The sequence below is a fragment of the Penicillium expansum genome, assembly GCF_000769745.1.
Source record: "Penicillium expansum strain MD-8 chromosome Unknown contig362, whole genome shotgun sequence".
Classification (NCBI taxonomy): domain Eukaryota; kingdom Fungi; phylum Ascomycota; class Eurotiomycetes; order Eurotiales; family Aspergillaceae; genus Penicillium; species Penicillium expansum.
In genome coordinates, this window is record NW_015971526.1 from 83,907 (window position 1) to 104,125 (window position 20,219).

Below are 20,219 nucleotides of genomic sequence, written 5' to 3' on the forward strand. Positions count from 1 at the left end.
AAGATCCTCTGATAGGAAATTATATGCCACCACGTAGTGTACTCACGATTGCCGCCAGTTGTCCCAGCCAGCGTTTGTACCATGTTCACTCTGGATTTGAGTATTCAATATCTGGGCCCATTGAGATTCACTGAAAGTCTCCATGTTTAGACTGCCAAACTCCCCATTGCCCGTTTCTGGATTTGGGGTTGGAAGGTCCCACGCAGAGGGCATAGAAAAGATTCCCGACGCTCCTGTGCCAACAGATGGGCTACCAGAGCTGTTTGGATAAAAGCGACCAGCCATAGAACCCAAATCAGTGACTTGCGGGTTTGTGTTATCTTGTGGCATGATGTTTGGATTGGCCTTGTCAAAGGACGGGCCCGACCCCAGGCTTGGATATACCGAGTTTGTCTTTTGATTCTTGTTTCCGGGCGATGGGGCGTCAGCACCATTAATTGAATAGGAGGTGTTGGAGGATGAATTTAGGGTTGAGGGAGTGGGGTGGTCTGATGGTGGATTGTTTCTGTCGCTGAGGTTGCCAAAGTCAGGTGGAAAGTCCATGTCCATATCGGCAATGGCCCCTGGTTGTCCGGCTTGATCCATTTGTGAACCTGTCGCCTGAGTGGAAGTTCCGAAGAAACAACGTGTGCCATCGCCATTAAAAACTGGTCCCGTGGTGGGCTGTGTCGTTGAGTCCCTACTTCGGCTAGGAAGGGACGTCGTCAAACCGGCAGGCATGGGTTGTTGATTGCCACCGCGAGTGGTACCGTATTGTGGAGACACCTCCTTCGCAATCCCTTGTGTTTGGCGGATGGTGTAGATAGGAGTACAGTCGACAACATCGTGGCATTGAGTTCGCTAGAGAAAACGAGATTAGCTTTGATCGGCCATTGGGGAACAAGCCGGGGAAACCTACTACCATCGAATGTGCAGCAGACATGTTGGCTTTCTGTCTATCGTCCAAAGCCCGAATGCCAGTTCCATCAAGATCAACATCCAATTGAACAAGGAAGGACTCGGTCAGAGGGTTTTTGTTTTTCATGGCGTTCAGAGCAGAGACAAGAAATTGTAACGAGGAATGAACAGTCGAATCCTCTGGTCGGGATTTAAGATACTGCACAAAGACACGAGCAGCAATGTAGAGACAAAACGACATGAAAGGATTTAGCTACAAGGTGTTAGTGCAAATTATTTTAAAAAGAAAGCTCGATAGAAACTTACGCTCGTCAAATCAACGTGGCTGATCATCTTCATGGTATTCGAAATTTGGTTTGCGGCAACAAGGCATCTGCGCTTGCTCTCGGTCGTAATCTGATTCGGCATCTTGTTCTTTTCGGCCTTGAATATTGCCGCTTGGTGAAGACATATGGTTGAAGTATGGATGCTCATGTTGGCGAAAATGACGTTCACGTCCGACATACCACTGGGAAGTCGAAGATGATCAGGCAACGAGAGCGAAATATGCAGAAGAATATTGTCATGGCTTCTGTGGCGCTTCCAAAACTCTCCATTGAGGTCATGATCGTTGTCTTGGGGCTGAGGCCGATGGATGTGTATGAGGTTACGACCGAAAAGACTAGCCAGAACCATCACGCATGCAAAAGGGGCTAGTGTAGAGACACCATCTCCGGTGATGATATCGTTTAGATGAAGGGTCCGTTGTGGCTTGCTCTTGGTAAAAGATTCTTCGGATGCGGGGAGGTTGGTCATGATCTGATTGTTGTTAGCCTATCACCCTCTACTCCATGAGGAGGGTTCACAAAAGGGATACTGACATCGTTCTCATCAATGAGAATGGGCCAACCGGTTCCAACGCTCGAGTATCTATCTGTGGCAAATGCTCCCCAGAAGACTCTCCTGCGTTCTTCACGCTCTGTCCAATCTTTTGGTGGTAGAATGGATTGTTTGACGTCAAGACCAACACCATCAAGCCGATTCAATCCCAGCATCAGTGCTAGTCTTGCAGCTTTGCCAACGCTCAGCCAGGCTCGTGGGAAGTAGATCATTCGGAATTCATATGTGCCGATAAATATCCATGTTTGGCAATGTGCTAAACTGACGATATTCTCTCCGAATCCTTTCATTTCGTCCACCTCGGCATACTTGCGTGCCCGCTGATAGAAATGATTATGCAGAAAGAAGTATTTGTCACTGACGGATGCGGCATTACACCACATAATGTATCGCAGGCAGACCGGTGGTCGCATATTAGGGGCGAGATTCAGGGCTGCATAGTAACGGGGGCGGTGGATGATGGGCATCATCGGATAGATCTTCTCAAAGAATAAAGCATCCCTAGACAGTACCATTGTATTAGAGACCAGTTCAGTAGCAAGCCGCATAGAGCACGTACAGTTCATCGATCACATCCTGAGAAGGAAGGGGCTCCTCCAGTCCTAGACTTATCAAGTCCCACTGAGAGTTGCCGCCTCCCTGGGTAGTTGGAGGAGGAGGATATAAAATTTGGCTTGGTTGGCCCGCGCTGGGGCCAGTAGAAGGTGAAAACGAGCTATCCATGTTACCTCCCATACCCCCTAGCGCTCCCAAGTCCGAAAGGTCGGGCAAATCCAGTATAGATTCATCAGCGATAGGTGCTGTGAATGCATTATCCGATGGTTGAGGTGGGGAGGTTCGTTGGGTGGGTTCCGGATCCTGGCCTTTGAGAAGAGTCTCTACTTGAGCTGATATAGTTATGATCGTTAGCGATATAGCTCACTGTCAGTACAGCATTTGCGACCAATGCTTTCGACGACTTCGTACCTAATCGCGCTTCAAGCTGCTTGACATATCCCCGTTTGGGACCACTCTTCTTGCGCACTTCATCGTAAGAACATTCATGCCCCAAACGTGAGCAAGTCCCACAGCTCGGTCGTCTCCCATCGCACCTCAGTTTCCTCCTCCGACAAACGACACATGCGATGCGCTTGGGGCGGGGAACGAAGTTGCTTTCTCCGGTGCTAGTGCTTTCGGCAGCGGCGACACTTTCACCAGACATGAACTCCATTTGAGACGGGTCGAATTCTGTGGAGTATTGCGACGGTTCGGGCCCAAAATTGGACGCCGGAAGTGCCGCCATGGCGGGCTTGATTGCAGACTTACGATCTCGGGATGTGGTGTAATAGCTGAGTAATTCAAGTGGATAAACTGGTCTTGGCCAACTCTGGTTCGTCCGGGCGCGTTTTTTTTTTAGGGAGAATAATGGCGCGAATATGATAGACCTGGGGCGTCAACAAGCCAGGGACCATCCAACGTTGGCTAGATGTGCCGAAGTGGGGATGTGAAAAGGAAGTTCTATGATGGCGGAAGTTCGTATCAGGAGAGGCTAAGCATTCCTCCGGCCCAACCTTTCTTTATGAAAGGCTACAGTAGATTAAAAAAACCCCTATTATTCGTTTCGATCGGATTCTAATTAAAACCATGGGGATGTCTTGAATTTCCATAGTAATTCCCAATAGGAGCGTTGACAGGTGCGATCGGCAGAGAGGGCCACGCACCAGCGATACTGCCTGGAGGCTTGGCACGCATCTGCCCAGGTGGGGATCTACGGCTAATCAAAGTAAAGACAGCCCTGGGGAGTATGTACTTTGTACTTTGTACACAACGTCTATCTATATTTGCTATGTGCAGAGAGATGAAACCGGGTAAAAATCTATTTTCTTTCGCTTTGAATGTATATGGCCTCGAGCCATCGTACTGTACAGTGCCCATTGCCCGAGTTTCAGTCAGATGGCAGATGCGCAAAACAAGAATCCCCAAGAAATAGCGCGTGGTAGAAGAAACGATGAGACATTTAATGTGTCAAGAAACAGGAAAGATATCGTACAGTCATCCTCTGAGCGGTAGGGATGAGGTATAGGGTGAAGAGGTACTAATGGTTCAGAGACAAAGCAGAGTAAAATGGCCACCTCGGTAGAACAGCATCATCTCTAGTTGTATCCACGACGACGCTTTCCTTGGTTGCGAGGTCTGGCATGAACAACAGCCTTGTTGATCTTCCACTTCGGGCGGGTCTTGTAGCCGGATTTGGTCTGGAGGTGAAAACGAAGAGTCAGTCCCATAGAAGTTCAGAAGGTGCAAAACATAAAGATTATACATACCGGAATACCCCAAGGACTCTTCGGGTCGACGTTACCCTTAGACTTTCCTCGTCCACCACCGTGAGGATGGTCCATGGCGTTCATAGCCAGACCACGGACTGTCGGACGAATGTTGAGCCAGCGTGAGCGACCAGCCTTTCCGAGCTGGGTGTATTGGTAGTTGGGGTTGCTGGTGATACCAACGGTAGCGCAGCAGTCCTTGTGAATGAGCCGAGTCTCACCACTTGAGAGACGGACAGTAATGTGCTGGGCCAGACGCTCCTGCTTCTGTTGTTCACGCTGCGATAGGGGCTTCTTTTCAGCCTCAGGCTGTTCGTCTTGAATTGTTTGCTGGCGCGAGTCACTACCCTTGGCCACAACTGTAGCATATGTTCCAGCACTCCGACACAGTTGACCACCCTTCCCGGGTCGCAGTCCCAAGTTGAAGATCAATGTTCCCACCGGAACCATGTGCAACGGCAGACAATTTCCTCTCCAGGCGGTTCTGGCCGCGAGCACACCGGGATCGACAGTGCTGCCCATGCTCTTCCACAAATCTTCAGGAATTCCAGACATATAACTCTGGACCACGTCGCCGGCGCGCATGCCATCCGCTGCGAGAATGTAGCTCAACTTGCCAGTCTCCTTACTGGCAGTCAGGGCGATGTGTGCAGTGCGGCCGGGATCATACTCGATACGCTCCACTGTGTGCGGCCCCGGAGCCATGCGCAGAAAATCGATTGTCCGAATTCGACGTTTCGCACCACCTCCATGATGGCGGACAGTGACTCGGCCAGAGTTGTTTCGACCACCCTTGGCGTGACCACGCTTAGGGAACGTTAATTTGTGCACCGGTCGGCCTTTCCACAAATGGTCATTCACAGGGCGCCGCAAATGTCTGACACCGGGGGTGCGTGGAGTGTAGGTGCGCAGCTGAATGCCAGCGGAATCGCGGCCGGGGGGAGGAGCGAACGAGACGTTGGGGTCAATAAAGGAGTTCACTGGAGTTTCGATAGACTTGGGCTTATTCTTCTCGATTTCATTCACAATTGTCGAATAGGGACGGATTGGCGAAGGCAGAGAAGGTAGACACCTAAAGGGCAGCCGAATGCCCCGTAGGGCAATTCGGGGTTGGAGCATTGCTGCCAAAGGATGGGGGCGGACGAATGGGAGATATGGGATTTGGAGGAATCAATTGAAGAAGATTGCGATTGATGAAAGCCCAGATGACAATGGAGCAGACCAACAAAGACTCAACAGCTCCTCTCCTCGACTTTGTAGATATGCACCTGACTCTCCACAGAAACAAAAAGTTCGCTGACCACGTGACTCATTTCCTGCACCGCCTCTCCCACCGCCACACCTCTTCATATGTGGCTGATGTCTAGTCACGGGAATCCACGGACCCAATTTGACCGCCTTGTGTCAGATCTGATACACGTGATTTCTTTGTTACATGAGGTTCAATACTATACGAAACCGAAACGTCGGCGTTGTCGGAGCAACGACTTTATTTACTCCTTGCCATACTCACGCGTATCTCCCTTCATTGCTGGATCTACTTTTCTTAACCTATCTCAACGCATCTTTTTCTTGTTTCTATTCTGTTCTCCATTGCTCAGCTCAATTCTTCATTCTAGAAATTTTAACAATAAAAGGGCTCGAAGGTCAATTCGGTGATCCACGCGACTGGCTGAGTGGGGCAAGTTGTTTTCCACGCTAAGCACAGTACTAGGGCCAAACATCGCCTTTTGCCCTCAAGCTCTCTTCCTTTTCCCTCATCATTCCAGTTAAAGCTACCCTTCCATCTTCCACCCCCACTCCCCAACTAACACATTATCGCGTGCGGATTCCTGTTGTACAGTGTCCCCAGATCATTTCTGTATCATTCGACATCTTTTTCGCCCGATTCACGCGCCATTTGATCTTGGGAGCCAGGGTTCTGCGCGGTCTTGATACACATCAACATAGTCATCTTTGAGCCGTAATTATCGACTCATATCATCTCCACCTGTCTGAAAGCTACCTCTGCCTATTGGCGTTGTAGTTTCTTCAGAACAACCACATTTTCACGCGTGGTACGTGCACCTCGTCCTCAGCCCTCTGGTATGAGGTACCCACCGAGGTGATATCAAATGGAATGCTGACCTGATTACCCGAGCAGGACAAGGATCATTATATTCCTGTCCCCTTTCTTCCCTTTCTACGCGTCGCTTTCCTTCTCTTTTCTTCACGATGCCTCAGGTGAGCAATCTTTAGCCTTGCCAAAACACGCGTTTGATATCCTCGTCGCGGGATATTTGATCCGTAGCCTTGAGACCCGGGTGTATCCTATGACCTCACCGGACTGATCACTGACTCCACTGCAGGCCCGCAGCCTTCGTACCAGAGGCACGATGAATGAGAACGATGAGAACGGTCCGTCAGCGCGTGTGACGCGAGCCAAGACAGCTGCCCTCAGTACCGATATCTCTGCCGCTGGAGCCAAGAAAACCCTGCAGACCAAGCGAACCACTTCGACTGCCACGACTAATGGATCCCAACGTCCCCGTGCTGCCCTCGGTGATGTCAGCAATGTCAACAAGACGGATGGGGCTGAGATGAAAGCTGGAAAGAAACAGGCCACTGCCAAGGCCGGTTTGACCTCAAAAGGAACTGTCCAGACCGGAGGTGTTCAGAAGGTCAGCCGCACCAACTCCTCCCGAACTGGAACGCGCTCTGCCCTCCAACCCCGCGACTCCAACAAGAAGCTTCCTAACAAGCGCCCACCGCTTAAGGATCACGGTCTCCAAGATCAGGAGCCTCCCCGCAAGAAGCCCGAGCTTGAGCAAAAGACCCAGCCTTTCGAGAAGATCGCGGAAGAACCACCAGTCAAGGAGCCGGAGATTAGCGTTAAGGATGCTTTCGGTCACGCCGTGCAGGATCTGGACACTGAGGACTTGGATGACCCATTAATGGCCGCCGAATACGTGGTTGAAATCTTCGAGTATCTCAAGGACCTCGAGATCATCACCCTGCCCAACCCTGATTACATCGACCATCAACCCGACCTTGAATGGAAGATGCGTGGGATTCTTGTCGACTGGCTTATCGAAGTGCACACCCGTTTCCGTCTCCTCCCTGAGACTTTGTTCCTTGCTGTCAACATCATCGATCGCTTCCTGTCAGCTGAAGTTGTCGCCCTTGATCGTCTTCAGCTCGTTGGTGTTACCGCCATGTTCATTGCTTCCAAGTATGAGGAAGTGCTCTCCCCTCACGTCGCCAACTTTAGCCATGTCGCCGATGAGACTTTCTCGGACAAAGAGATTCTCGATGCCGAACGTCACGTCCTCGCAACCCTTGAGTACAACATGAGCTTCCCCAACCCCATGAACTTCCTGCGACGCATCTCCAAGGCCGATAACTATGACATCCAAACCCGCACTTTGGGCAAGTACCTGATGGAGATCAGTCTCCTCGATCACCGTTTCATGGGCTTCCCCCAGAGTCACATTTCTGCCGCAGCTATGTACCTTGCACGTCTCATCCTCGAGCGTGGACCTTGGGTATGTTATGCTACATCCCGCCTGTTCCATACATCTCAGCTAACTTATCATAGGATGCCACTCTCGCTCACTACGCTGGATACACCGAAGAAGAGATCGATCCCGTCTTCCAGTTGATGGTTGACTATCTCCACCGCCCTGTCTCTCACGAAGCCTTCTTCAAGAAATACGCCAGCAAGAAGTTCCTGAAGGGTAAGCTACCTTAATCATTCCCTTATTTAGCGAGATGACATGCTAACCAGTTTTGCAGCTTCTATCTTGACTCGCCAATGGGCCAAGAAGTATCACCACCTCTACGTCGATAGCTCTGAGCAGAGCAGTCACGCCAAGGATGAACAGTAATTGTACCATTTACGATGTCATGCTACTCCTGTCTCGCCAACGTCGATGCCTTTCATGACTCCCTAAGGCCCTTGCGACGACTTGACCAGGGGAATCAAATTCCTACATATGTTGGCATTTCATTGTGCTGGTATTCACTACCTTTTGCATATTCTTACGACGACTTGATTGATTTTCTGCGCTTTCCGCATTTGTCTTCTGTGATGGGGTGTTCGGCGCTCGGCCCTGTGTGCTATTGTTTTCTTCTTTTACCCCTACATCTTCAACCTCGGCTTGCTTGTTTTCCATGCATGAGCATCTGTCTCCCGCCTGCCTTGATATCTCTTACATTCTCGCCGTGTTGCAGGCGTCGGGATCTATTTTTCTCTTCCTTCAAATCGCAATTTTACCTTGCTTCACCCTGATTCGGCTTTGTCTTAGGTTGGATGATGCAATGTCATCTCCTTTGGATCCCTTTTTTTTGTTTATCATGCAAGTTCCCAAGGCTTGCACGTTTGCGTGGCATTGCGGATTGGAAATCTTTTGTGGAGCCAAGGTGGCTATGGTTTTGTTTTTGTTTCTCGGGTGTTTCTCAATTCATCAACTGGAAGATTCAATTGGTTACTGAAACTGAGTCTTCCAGGCATGCAGGATTGATATCGGATGGACGGTCGAGGAGGTAATCAGTGACAAGTTGGACTGCTTTTGTTTTGTTCAAAATAGTTGGATTTCTAACACTGGATCCGTGTGTATGGCGTGCTTATTGAAACCATTTCCTTTTTAATTCTTCTGCTCTTTTTCTGTTTTTTTTTTCCGGGTTTTATCTGGGGTTGGTTGTAGATGCGTCCAATTAAGCTCACCTGGGCGTGCTTAGCCGAGGTCTTTTCCAAGGTTGGTCCCCGGGGCCCTGTGAGCCGCCTTGGGATCAACCTCCATCTTGTTTACTACCTACATGTAGTTACATCCGTCTTTGAGGCTGATACTCAATCGAGTTTACAACCCCACACTCAAATCGAATAAATACATCATTTTATCCCGCCATGGATTCCACTGCACCCCCGCCATGCCCGTTCTGCAATATCGCCTCATCATACCCCCCAATCCCCTTCAATGACCCTGAGTCCAATCCAGTCTCTACTGCCCCGGATTCGGGTCCATTGTCCCACATCATCCTCTCCACCGAGCATGTTCTCGCCTTCTTAGACATTATGCCGCTCACCCCCGGCCACGTGCTTGTGGCGCCAAGAAATCATTACAAGTTGCTAGGTGACATGGGTGTTAAAGCAGGACAGGAGGTACGTGGTTATTTCCCATAAGCTTACCTATGCCTATTCAAAAAAATGCTTCTTTGTTTGATCCTTGTCTCTGATTTGATGCATAGATGGGGAAATGGCTTCCTATTCTCTCCAGGGTTGTAACGAAGGTTGTATTTGGCGATGATCCCGATAGACATTGGAATGTTGTGCAGAACAATGGTATGTCTTGCCCTTGCTTTTCTCCATTTTCGGAAACCCTTGATCTTTATTGGATTTGAAAACGCAGTATTTCTACGTTGTGTGCTGTTATGTATTTGATGTATCGATATTGGCATTCAAGGAGGTTGAACACCCCTGGCTGATACCTTGTTTTATTTGTCACTAAACACTAAACAAAAACGGCATCTTGTTATCACATGTCTATATGCAAGAAGAAAAAACAACAATCATCTAACTGAGTGACAGGCGAAAGAGCAGCACAGGTAGTACCCCACGTCCATTTCCACATCATCCCGCGTCCTGCTCAAGGGGTCAACCAGAGAACAAGCTTTGCTATGTTTGGCCGTGGACAGAGAGAGGAGCTCGACGATGATGAGGGGGAGGCCTTGGCTCGTGAGTTAAGAATTGAACTGGCTGAGGAAGTCGAACGAATTCTGAGGGACGAGGGTGTGGACTTGGCTGCAGACTTGGTTTCAGAAGGAAGCCAGCGAGGGAAGCTGTGAAGCACGCTGTGTCTGGTATTTTCTTCTATTCTTGCATCCGATCATTGGTCCCATCTCCGGGTTATTCGCTGTATATAGATATTTCTATTACGCATTTTTGCAAGCCTCCGTGCTGAAGGGTAGGCTAGATAGGTTCCTATCTGATTTTTCATGTTGGGGTTCTTATTCGGCCGTTTTTTGGTCCTTCTCGACCCTGGTGCCGTGGCCTGGGAGCATGTGCTGGTTCAACAAGTTAGCCAGGTACTCAGCCATCAACCCACAAATAATACGTACCACTCGTCGGAATGCATTGAGATCATCCGCAGTAGTCCCCTGGTCGTCAATGTTTTTCCGGGCCAGTGAGATATCCGACAATTCTCCCTCCGGTAGACGGCGGTATGTGATAAGTCGGCGAGCCCCTATAAGACACAATATCAGCCAATCCCGTTCAAAATCATGGTTGTATAATAAGGCCTATCACTTACAAGTGTTGAAACTCTGAACAGAGATACTGACAATCTCGAGGTTCTGATGCATGGGAACAGGGAACTCGGTTTTCTCATCATTTGTTGTGGGCATCCACATTGACAAACGACCATTGGGAACCAAGGAGCGAACTGCGAAGTTGAGAACATCATTCTGCAGAGCTTCAAAGCCATAAGGCTTCTTGGGAGGAACGAAACCAGGTCGGCTATGGGTCAAAGTCAGTATTGTAAGTCGGTGAGGTTAATGGAGGCAAATAAAACATACAGATAAGCAGGAATACCATCAATGATCACATTGACAGCAGGTTTTCCCCTGCGATTTCCCAGAACTCGAAGCCCTTCGCGCACACCGTATGGCGGATCGCAGACAATGCCATCAAGGACAGCAGTTCTCCGCAGTGGCGTGTTGGTAAGATCGGAAGTGAACGTATCAATGAATTTGCTCTTGAGCCCATATTGGTCGAAATTCTCGTATATGCCCAATTTTCCGCTCTCTTTGCCACGGAAACTGCGGCCATCAATGTCTGCACCCAGAGTGAGAGCCCCGAAATGCGAAGCAGCAACTATGAAACTTCCAGTTCCGACAAACGGATCAACAAACAATTTTCCAGGTGCCGCAAGAGCCATGTTCGCCGTAATGAGACTCAACTCTGCATCCATGGAAGTCGTGCTAATATAACGACGCTTCTTGAGGTCGTATTTGAGCACGTCCTCGCGACAGCTATCGACAATCTTGCGACTGAGGTAGATCTTACGCGGATCTCCAGTTCGCGTCGTGCGTAGTACAGAGACTTCAACGTCGTCGACGTACTCTTCCATCACGAAAAACTCCTCATCGGGGTTTGTTAGCCGGATCGGGCCTTTGAACCCCATATATGAGAAAGATCGAATGATCTCTCCCTTTTGGACTGTGCTCCGCGTTCCTGCGAAGTAGTCAATCGTGAATTTGAATGGGACAGCAAGGTAGTCGTTCCAGCGATGCTGGGTTCGTTGACGGACATCTGCATGTAGCTCTTCATAATTGGTGCCTTCGCCCCATAATTCGAAGATATCCTTGACCAAAATACTGCGCTTGGCAACTGCCCGCGCCGCAGCTTCATTTGGTAGTCTTACGACACAGTATGGTGACTGAGTATGTCAGTCAAGTTTCTGCAAATTGAAGATGATCATGCAAGGATAGAGAGAGGAGGGGTATCAAAATTGTGGATCAATGTTCTTGAAACAATTTGAACACTTCCAATATTGACGAAAGGGATATCATACAAATTGATTGTAGGCGATGATTTCGATGTCAACGCCGGCGAGTGTGGCACAGGCTTGAAGTTCCGGCTGTCGGAAGGTCTCATGGACTTGGGCGAACCGAACCAGATAATCCATGGCTAGCAAGACGAATTTCTGTCTGGTTTTTTCTTAATGATTTCTCTTCAGTGGGAGTTCAAGTAATTCGTTGCTGCTTTCAAGGCGGGGTGTTGCGGGTTGAGATTTTTTTTTTTTCTCGGGTCTTCAGAAATATACTCCACGGTGACAGACTATCCAACCAGGTACGGATTTATATCTCCAACAAACGAACAATTTTATTTTTCAAATATTAAATTGAATGAAGTTCAAGTTATGTACCATGGGAATATGATTGAAATTATTCAATTACAAGGGTTTTATAGAGCAGGGTTGGACATGTTAATTATACTGCATCAAGAGAAGATAATGAAACGATTGATTGAACTACAGATGAAACCCAGATCTACCCAGGTGTGATATAAGCGCACAAAAAGGACTAAAAAACAAGACTGCCTAAAATATATCACCACATCCAGCTATGAACAGAAACCCGAAGATGCGCCCTTAACACAGAAGCAAGACATGCCTAAAACTCCACACCTATGCTCCGACTAATTTGAAAACATGTCGTGATCCATATCCCTCCACCGAGGTAATGTCCACCTTCTCATCGGCCGGTATCATGTGATGTTGTAGATCCCAACCAGCACGACGAGAAAGTTCTGAGACCACCACATCACAGTCACCCAAGAGATCAATATCGAACTCGGTATGTGACACCGGCTACACGCAATGGTTAGTATGGTACAATGTCAATGTTCTCAACATGACTTACAGTGCGCGATATGTAGATCTGCGGGACGTTGCGAGGTAGGATGCCTGGGACTTCAGCCACGGGGGCTACCTTCAACGATGTTCCGATCACAATGACCAGATCTGCTAGCTCCCGATCTTGGTGAATTAGACGTTCGCCAAACTCATCGGGCAGATCCTCGCCAAAGAATGTGATATCAGGCTATATTGTTTGTAAGTATGGAAGAAATCAAGCAAGGGACTGAGTGGTCACTGACCTTCATCACTCCAGGAGTCGGGATTTCATAGTCGTCCTCATCCGAACTGTCGTCGGAGACCTTGCGGTCTTTCTGTTGACCATTAGAACTTCGTTTACGCTTAAGACCTTGCGGCTTTAATTCTTCTTCTGCGATTTTCTCCTTGCAGGCGGTGCAGCGCGGGACGTTTCCCGCCCTGATTTCATCGAAGATCGCGTCGCCAGGGACATTGAACCCACACTTCACGCAGGTAGCCGTCGCAAAGGATCCATGACATTGTACAATCTTTTCTGGGAGTACCCCAGCATTTGCTTCGATGTTATCGATATTCTGCGTATAGTTGGTCAACAGCTTCCCCTTGTCCTGTAGAAGCCGAATGAACGCATGAGTGGGCGACCATTTCTTTTCCGTCGGGAGGATATCCTTTGCAATAGAAAAGAAAATGTTCGGGTCCTCTCTGAAGACATGGATATCAAAGACTTCTTGTGGATCGCTCAGGCCCAGGTGTGCCAGTTTTGAATAGAGCCCGGTATCTTTAGAACGGAAATCGGGAATGCCCAGACTTGTCGAGATCTGACAAAATACTCGTTAGCACTTGTGGATTAGAGATCTTCAGAATAAAATTCAATATGAACATACACCTGCGCCTGTCAAAACGATGATGTTCCGAGACTCGCGAAGGAGCCGAACAGCATCGTCGATGGAGTTGTACTGGGGAAGCTTGGGCCTTCGAGAGAACTCGCGCGAAATCGCGACCGCCAGAAGAGAATGATAAGACTCATCTGGCGCACCATCGAGGAATGCCGGGGGCGCGATCCCAAACGCCGTGCATAGCTTTTTGGCCGTGATAGTTTCGCGAAGGATGGTCTCTTCCACGAACGCTGCCTTACCAATCGCATGTAGACGCTTTCTATATGCAGTCGCCTCTTCTAGAGTGCAGGCACCGGGAACTGCGACGGAAAAGCGAGCGCGTTAGCCAATGTCGTTCTGATCTCCGAGAGCGGGGGTGTCCGGGGTAAGAGGTGAGGGTGGATATAGTTACATACCGAGGCCGTCGCGAATCTGGTCGTCGCGTAGGAACTGGATCGCTTCATCGCAGTTAGACAGAGTATCCCAGGCATCGGAATCATCGCTGTCCGACTCCAAATCAGACGAGATCTCAAGTGCAAGGTCCGGCGCGTCGTCCTCCATATCGTACTGTTCCCCCATATCCACGGCCTCCACTTCGACCACGGTGGTCTTTACTGAAGCCTCTCCTTTTGGGGCTGGTACCAAATCCATTTTGCAGGAGTTTGAGATGCCAGCCACGGAGACAAACTCGTTTTCACTCGCGCTTGAAATCTGCTCTGACAAAAATTCGGGCATCTGCTTCACCGGAGGCAACTTAATCCGGAACCGATGAATGAATTGCAGTGGCGATATTGAAGAAGTTTTGGTTTGTGAGTTCAGGGGGTTGACAATGAAAGAGAGAGTTGGGGAAAAATGAAAGAAACTACTTCTAATGGTATCAAATCAAACAAATCAATGAACATGTACATCATATCATGTGGTCGTCACTTTTGGTATCTATGAATCCGCCATCTCATCGTCGGAGTCAACTTCGATCTCCACATCCGAATCCTCGCCTTCTCCCTCTGCTTCGGCTTCACTCTCATCATCCTCTCCAATTTCTTTGTTGATTTCCTGTACAAGCTCCAAGGCATGATCGCGGAGCCGGTCATCCTCGTACTGGAGGACATCGTATAGTTTCAAGCTTTGCTTGAGCCATTCACGACTAGCATCCAATGATGCATGGCGTGGGGACTCGGTAAGCTCATCAGCGGTCGCATCCTTGGGTGCCTGTTGCTTTTCTGCCAGCAGGAAGAGACACCAGCCTCCGAGGTACCAGGCCTCTACACTTTGATCATCCTCTAGAATCAAGCGCTCGAGGACTTCCAGAGCCTCGAACTCCATATTCACTTCCATCAGGAGTCGCGCAAGACTGATGCGCACCGCAAAATCGGGGATTCTGAGATCTTCTGGGGCCAGGTCCTTCCAGAAGCTCATACTGCGAGTGAGCGCGGCTTGCGCATCCTCGGTACGCAGTTGTGAAATCCGGATCGAGGCGAGGGTTTGTAGTACCTCTGGCGCTTCGGGTGTGACAAGGAGGGCTTCTGTGATGAGTGCTTCACACCGAGCTTCGGCATCCTCTTCCCAGCTAAGCGAATATGTTAGTGTTGACCCACATAAAATCTAGAGTATAGGTGAACTCACGAAAGATCTGTCATGTAGGTTTCAGCGACGGCGCAGAGCGCGTTAGACATCTTGGTCTTCTTCTGTGTAATATCGGCGATCTGTTCCGGCGATGTTTTGCCCTCCAGAGACTGAATAGTCTGTCTGAGAGACGCTACACCCATCTCGAACCACAGGACGCTGTCCTTTCCACCTTGCTCACTCAATTGTGCAAGCCATAGGAACTTCTCAGCACCTCCACCCTGGGATTCCGGTATCGAGCCATTTTGATCGAGTTGAACCGCTTGAAGGAAGCAGTTTCTAGCGGTGTCGATGTCTCCTAGTTCAACATTGATTTCTCCAAGCAGGTTAATAGCGGGGAGCTGTGCAGTGGTGTTTTCAGCGGTCAAATCCAGAGCCTGCTGTGCAACCACGAGTGCCTCATCGGCTCGACCAGTTTGTAGGAGAATTGTAGCTTGGTCGAGTAACGTCGAGGGATCTTGAGCCATGTTGCCTTTCGAGATCGAGCCACCAGGGCCGAGGACGGACTTTTCGCGGGGCTTGGATGACTTCTTCTTTTGCGGTCTGGGCTTTCCCATGGCAGGATGTAGGGAAATTCAATAAACAAAAAGCGTTATGTCGTCAACTGGAATATAAAGCAGGGTGATTGACAAGTGTAACCCACAGGGTATCTGGGGGAAGTAAAAAAAAGTGAACCTCCACCAAAATTTTGAAGCGGTTGTTTGACGGGTTTGCATGTGGGACCGCAATATTGTTCAGGTTTCCCTGGTCGTCCGATTTATGCTTCTTACCGCCTTCACCATCTTCATCATCCAACAGTCCATTACACCATTCCTGGTGGCTTTTATAGCTAATGACTCTAAATCACCCTTTTAACTGTAAACTCGAGAGGCAAAAGTATCCCACAAAGACATCTAAAAAGACTCTAGAAAGAACATCCAAGAAAAGACATCAAAATGTCATCTTTTATATATATATGTGTTAGTCCGTACTATTATTCCCATTGCTGGCGGTACTTTGTAGTTAATTATTATATCAGCTATACTGAAAAAAGCCATGGAAACTGCTGCAGCCTAGAGCTATATCGTCACATAGGTAGGGAAGTGACCTCGGGAGCTCCAGGGCTAGAGCTTCCACTTAGACAGATCTACTTCATTCCTATGATTAGGGGAAATAGCGAGGCCCCACCGCTTCCAAATCATACATATATGCTCTCCATCGTCGTCTCGTTCTTCCTTATCCTCATCGCGGGATCTTGCCTTGCAAGCATCTCTAAAGTCAACAAAGTACCTACTTCAATAATCAGCCACCCATAATGCTATAATCACGGTTAGGAATGCTCACAATTCTGAGGCATCGGGGTTCCAGATCAAGTTAGTTGCCCAGGGACAGGAGGGCATCCATCCCAGCCTATTCAGCTTGCGGTACTCCTTATCAAACACCATTCGAATCTGATCTCGCTCGGGCTTGCTGAAAGCTTGAAAGAACGTATGAAGCGTGGATCTCCATCCAGGAAGAACAGTATCATCAGCGAGACGAACCCCAGGGATATGTTGGAATACAATATAGATAACTTAGCCCCCCGGGACAAACCCTTGTTTATCCTGGATATCCTCATTGATCGCAAGTAGAGCAGGCGTAATAGTCGAATTTTGTTCGTAGAAAGCCTTTATAGCTTCGACCTCGCAAGGGCAAACGAGGGTCCAAACCCATCTTTAACATCTTTTTCGTTGAGCTTGGCGATGATAGTCCATTCGGTGTGCTTGGGCTTCTCAAAGGTGATATGCTCGCCCGGCGTGGGGAAAAAACCAATTTGAGTCATGGTATCTATGATGCGAGAGCGCCTAGAGGGAAATAAAGGAGGGGAGAGAGTGATAGAGATGAAATTGCACAAGAGTGACATTAGTGCCTGCCTGAGAGGCTTCATGCCGACAACCATGGTCAGGCATATTATACAGTTTCTATCGTTGGCCGTTTATGTGGCCTTGTGACGTCTTTTTAGAAGTCTTTTTTTTCCCTCCTGATTTTTTGCTCCCCTTCTTGGTTTCATAGATAGATAGCAGAAAAAAAGGTGGAAAAAGGCTGTGTGAACTCTTAGATAGCTAGCTTGGGGGTGAATTAGGGTTGAAGCCGGCGAGGACGACGGCCAATTGAGAAATTCACGTGACCCGGCTTGGCTCCGACGTTTGTTGCGTTGACTTGGTTGCGCTCCGATCTTTTTTTTCAAGTTGGTAAATATTGCGATATCTCACAGTCCTGCTTAGACAGCCTTTCAATCCGTCCCGCTAGAAACGCTCTCGTCCCCCCCACGAGGTGTCTCCCGAAGAATCTGCACCTCCGGCGCTCAAATCATTACCCCTCCAATCCGCGGGCGGATCAACAGTTATGGGTCGCGAAGACCAGATTGAGGAGCGTGAAGTGCTCGATTCTATCTTCCCTGACGAAATTACCGGTATGTAACACGCAAGTCATCTAGACGGCTTCAACTCCCTCTTTATCCTTGCTTACAGCGAGTCCCGCACCTAGACATATCCGAAACCTCGTACCGTGTATCCATACCTCTCGATGCTCTCGAATATGACGGCGATGAAACAGAACAACCTGTGATATGCCTGGAAGTCGCCTACCCAGAAGACTACCCGGATGTTGGCCCGAATCTCAGCATTTCATCTCCACCCAACGCTGTGAAGCATCCTCGGCTAGATATCCAGGAAGACCGGGACCTACTGATGGAGTCTCTCCAGCCTACCATCGAAGAGAACCTGGGAATGCCGATGATATTCACACTGGTCAGTGCACTTAAGGAAAGCGCAGAGCAGCTTATGATCGAGCGAGCAGACGCCATTCAAGCTGAGATGGACCAAGTCGCTGCGAAGAGAGAAGAGGAAGAGAACCGAAAATTCAATGGCACAGCAGTCACTGTTCAGTCATTCTTGGAGTGGCATGCCAAGTTTAAAAAGGAGATGGAGGATGAGGAGCTTCGGGTACGCGAAGAAAAAGAATCGGAGGACAAGAAGAAAAAGACCACAAAGGAGGAGAAAAAGCTCACAGGCCGACAATTGTGGGAGAGAGGCTTGGCCAAGGGTGATTATGACGAGGAAGAAGAGGATGCCTTGCCCGCAATTGAGAAGCTCAAAGTGGCTGCATGAACTGATACATAGAAATGTTAATGACCTGCCATTACTTCATGAAATTATGTATTATAACCTTGATGAATTGGTGTGATTATACTGAACGATCAATGAAGTGGTATCAAGGGTAAGCAGAGGAATATACAGATCTGAAAGCCCACGTGGACATAGGTAATGGTACAGGGAAAGAGAATTTCCAATCAGTAGACAAAAAAGGTCCGAAGGAGAGTTTTTGTCTTGGTTTGAGCTGCTTGCTGGAACCCAGAGACTTCAAAATGCTAGCAGTTCATGATGCCCATTGATCGGATATGATCAAGAAAGGGCATACCTGTCTAGGTTGGCATGGATGATGTAGCATGCCTTTTGAGCACTTTCAGTAACCGACCTTTTTATTCTGATCTCGGGTAGCCATGACAATGGCATAGCCCTGGACGTAGATGGCTCTAAGGTGGCTAGACATGGACCTAGGCCACAACGGCCATACCGCTTGACCAACATCCGCCTGCCCGAAGAGCCAGAGGAATGTATTTTGGGATGGCAACGAGACATGCCCGGCAAGGCGGACCACTCAATTTCATTGCTTTGGCTGTTTTGGCTGCTTTTGGCTAGCTTCTTCTTCTGCTAAAGCCCTTTCAGCTAGAACAATCTTCCACATGTTATCTGCAAGCTCTTTGGCATGCATGTCGAAGTGACCGATTTTTGCATTGACATCCGCAATGGCATTTTTGGGATGCTCAGACCAGGTGGATGGCTCCTTAGTATTTGTGATGTGATCCCACTCCTCTTCGTCCTTGGCGAAAAGTAGTTCAATTTTCAGCCTGTCTCGACGTTCAATCCAATTCCAACGACGCCCGAGTTTTGTTCGTATCACACTACTGACATTTCTCGGCTGCGGCTTTTTATAGCGCAAGAACGGAATTCCACGTGCATTGACAAGTACAGGGACATTGCGTTTCTTGTCACCCAACGGCTGGGGTCGGTTCAAGATCGAGGTGGCGTTCGGATGTCGCTGGTTTGTTTCCTCTTGGAAGCGAATTGACTTTTCTTTTCGGGCTTTCTTGGCTGTAAGGGGTTTGGCAGGCGGCGCTACTGGCCGAATTTTCCTTTGCATCGCAGCATATTTATCTTTCTGTGACTTGGCTTGGGCTATGAGAGTTGTAATCCGCTGAGAATCACGCCGATTGGTATGGGCAGAAGAGAGAAGATCTAGAGCCTGTCATAGTGCGACGAAATATCAACATAAGCTCAACCTAGACCAAGATTCGACGCACATACCTCATAGCCTGCCTTCAAGGCATTTGCTGTTTGTGACGGGCTTTGTAATTTTTTATATTTTTGGAAATTCTGTTGAACGAGGGGTTTGGTCTCGCCCAGCCACGGAGTGTCTGTAGTAGTTGAAGGACGGCATTGTCGGAGAAGTGCTCGATAAAGTGCCAAACCTATCAGAGACAGATTGTCAGTTGGAATAGCTAGAAGCGAAGGGAGTCATCTCTCACACGCAAAACGGTGAGCTCCATTATACTTGGGCACCAGCACTTTATGCATTCTGCTGTCTTGAATAGTTCTACCAATACTGCCGTGAAGCCAAAGCCAAACAACGATATGTCTTATCTCATTTCTATCGCACACCGCCGGTTGACCGCCTACTGTAAATGAACTCCAGGGCTGTACTGCATTACGTCAATGCGATCGGTATCCCAATTCGGTTAGCGGATTTTAAAAGGTCACATGACTGAAAACACCTATATATACCCGCTCACGCCCCCCGGTTTTAATCTTTTTTCTTTCTTCTTCAGCTCTCTTTGCCTATTGGCTTAGATCAAGTGTAGTATCTGTTCTTTTCAGTTTAATCTCTGAAAGTTTCCGTCCAGGAAACACTTTGATTATTCCTATTTTTGGATCCCGCGACTTGGCCCCTGTGCTTGCGCATGCCTCGTTGCACAGTGTCATTGGGCTTACACTACCCCCGATCGACGCGAACTCCTTTTTCATCAACTGTTCGGCTTGTCCGGGTGCTTGGAGAAGAAGCTCCACTTCAGATCTAGAGATATCAACCGTGTACCCTTATCAATGTATCACGCAGCCTTGTCCACCTATGTCCGGCTGTCTTTCACGTCGCGTCCCTTTTTGGTTCTTGCTTGGTCTTGTCCTGACTTCCTTTTT

General features: G+C 48.7%; 9 protein-coding genes across 9 annotated transcripts; 3 read left to right on the plus strand and 6 right to left on the minus strand.

Annotated features, from left to right (window-relative positions):
* Positions 1-42: 42 nt before the first annotated feature.
* Positions 43-3,058, minus strand: PEX2_103330 (putative C6 transcription factor Prf; the record flags this gene model as incomplete). The annotated part of the gene is made up of 6 exons (XM_016747603.1): positions 43-840; positions 899-1,150; positions 1,204-1,695; positions 1,758-2,277; positions 2,336-2,663; positions 2,743-3,058. The coding sequence occupies 6 exons, from the start codon at positions 3,056-3,058 to the stop codon at positions 43-45; spliced, it is 2,706 nt and encodes a 901-aa protein (XP_016593089.1).
* An 850-nt stretch (positions 3,059-3,908) lies between these two features.
* On the minus strand, positions 3,909-5,198 carry PEX2_103340 (mitochondrial 54S ribosomal protein uL2m; the record flags this gene model as incomplete). The annotated part of the gene is made up of 2 exons (XM_016747604.1): positions 3,909-4,010; positions 4,080-5,198. 2 exons carry the CDS (start codon positions 5,196-5,198, stop codon positions 3,909-3,911), a joined length of 1,221 nt encoding a protein of 406 aa, XP_016593090.1.
* A 1,256-nt stretch (positions 5,199-6,454) lies between these two features.
* PEX2_103350 (B-type cyclin nimE) lies at positions 6,455-7,945 on the plus strand (the record flags this gene model as incomplete). Its single annotated transcript, XM_016747605.1, has 3 exons — positions 6,455-7,603; positions 7,657-7,795; positions 7,854-7,945. The coding sequence occupies 3 exons, from the start codon at positions 6,455-6,457 to the stop codon at positions 7,943-7,945; spliced, it is 1,380 nt and encodes a 459-aa protein (XP_016593091.1).
* Positions 7,946-8,964: 1,019 nt separating this feature from the next.
* Positions 8,965-9,902, plus strand: PEX2_103360 (HIT family protein; the record flags this gene model as incomplete). Its single annotated transcript, XM_016747606.1, has 3 exons — positions 8,965-9,219; positions 9,306-9,399; positions 9,646-9,902. The coding sequence occupies 3 exons, from the start codon at positions 8,965-8,967 to the stop codon at positions 9,900-9,902; spliced, it is 606 nt and encodes a 201-aa protein (XP_016593092.1).
* A 162-nt stretch (positions 9,903-10,064) lies between these two features.
* Positions 10,065-11,743, minus strand: PEX2_103370 (tRNA (guanine-N2-)-methyltransferase; the record flags this gene model as incomplete). Its single annotated transcript, XM_016747607.1, has 5 exons — positions 10,065-10,121; positions 10,176-10,300; positions 10,367-10,572; positions 10,632-11,494; positions 11,630-11,743. 5 exons carry the CDS (start codon positions 11,741-11,743, stop codon positions 10,065-10,067), a joined length of 1,365 nt encoding a protein of 454 aa, XP_016593093.1.
* A 501-nt stretch (positions 11,744-12,244) lies between these two features.
* On the minus strand, positions 12,245-13,974 carry PEX2_103380 (putative histone deacetylase SIR2; the record flags this gene model as incomplete). The annotated part of the gene is made up of 5 exons (XM_016747608.1): positions 12,245-12,427; positions 12,480-12,659; positions 12,715-13,266; positions 13,333-13,643; positions 13,740-13,974. 5 exons carry the CDS (start codon positions 13,972-13,974, stop codon positions 12,245-12,247), a joined length of 1,461 nt encoding a protein of 486 aa, XP_016593094.1.
* A 285-nt stretch (positions 13,975-14,259) lies between these two features.
* On the minus strand, positions 14,260-15,503 carry PEX2_103390 (ACL4 family protein; the record flags this gene model as incomplete). The annotated part of the gene is made up of 2 exons (XM_016747609.1): positions 14,260-14,890; positions 14,947-15,503. 2 exons carry the CDS (start codon positions 15,501-15,503, stop codon positions 14,260-14,262), a joined length of 1,188 nt encoding a protein of 395 aa, XP_016593095.1.
* Positions 15,504-17,310: 1,807 nt separating this feature from the next.
* On the plus strand, positions 17,311-18,074 carry PEX2_103400 (RWD domain-containing protein; the record flags this gene model as incomplete). The annotated part of the gene is made up of 2 exons (XM_016747610.1): positions 17,311-17,377; positions 17,452-18,074. The coding sequence occupies 2 exons, from the start codon at positions 17,311-17,313 to the stop codon at positions 18,072-18,074; spliced, it is 690 nt and encodes a 229-aa protein (XP_016593096.1).
* A 556-nt stretch (positions 18,075-18,630) lies between these two features.
* Positions 18,631-19,601, minus strand: PEX2_103410 (LYR motif-containing protein; the record flags this gene model as incomplete). The annotated part of the gene is made up of 3 exons (XM_016747611.1): positions 18,631-19,269; positions 19,332-19,495; positions 19,553-19,601. 3 exons carry the CDS (start codon positions 19,599-19,601, stop codon positions 18,631-18,633), a joined length of 852 nt encoding a protein of 283 aa, XP_016593097.1.
* Between the last annotated feature and the right edge of the window lie 618 nt (positions 19,602-20,219).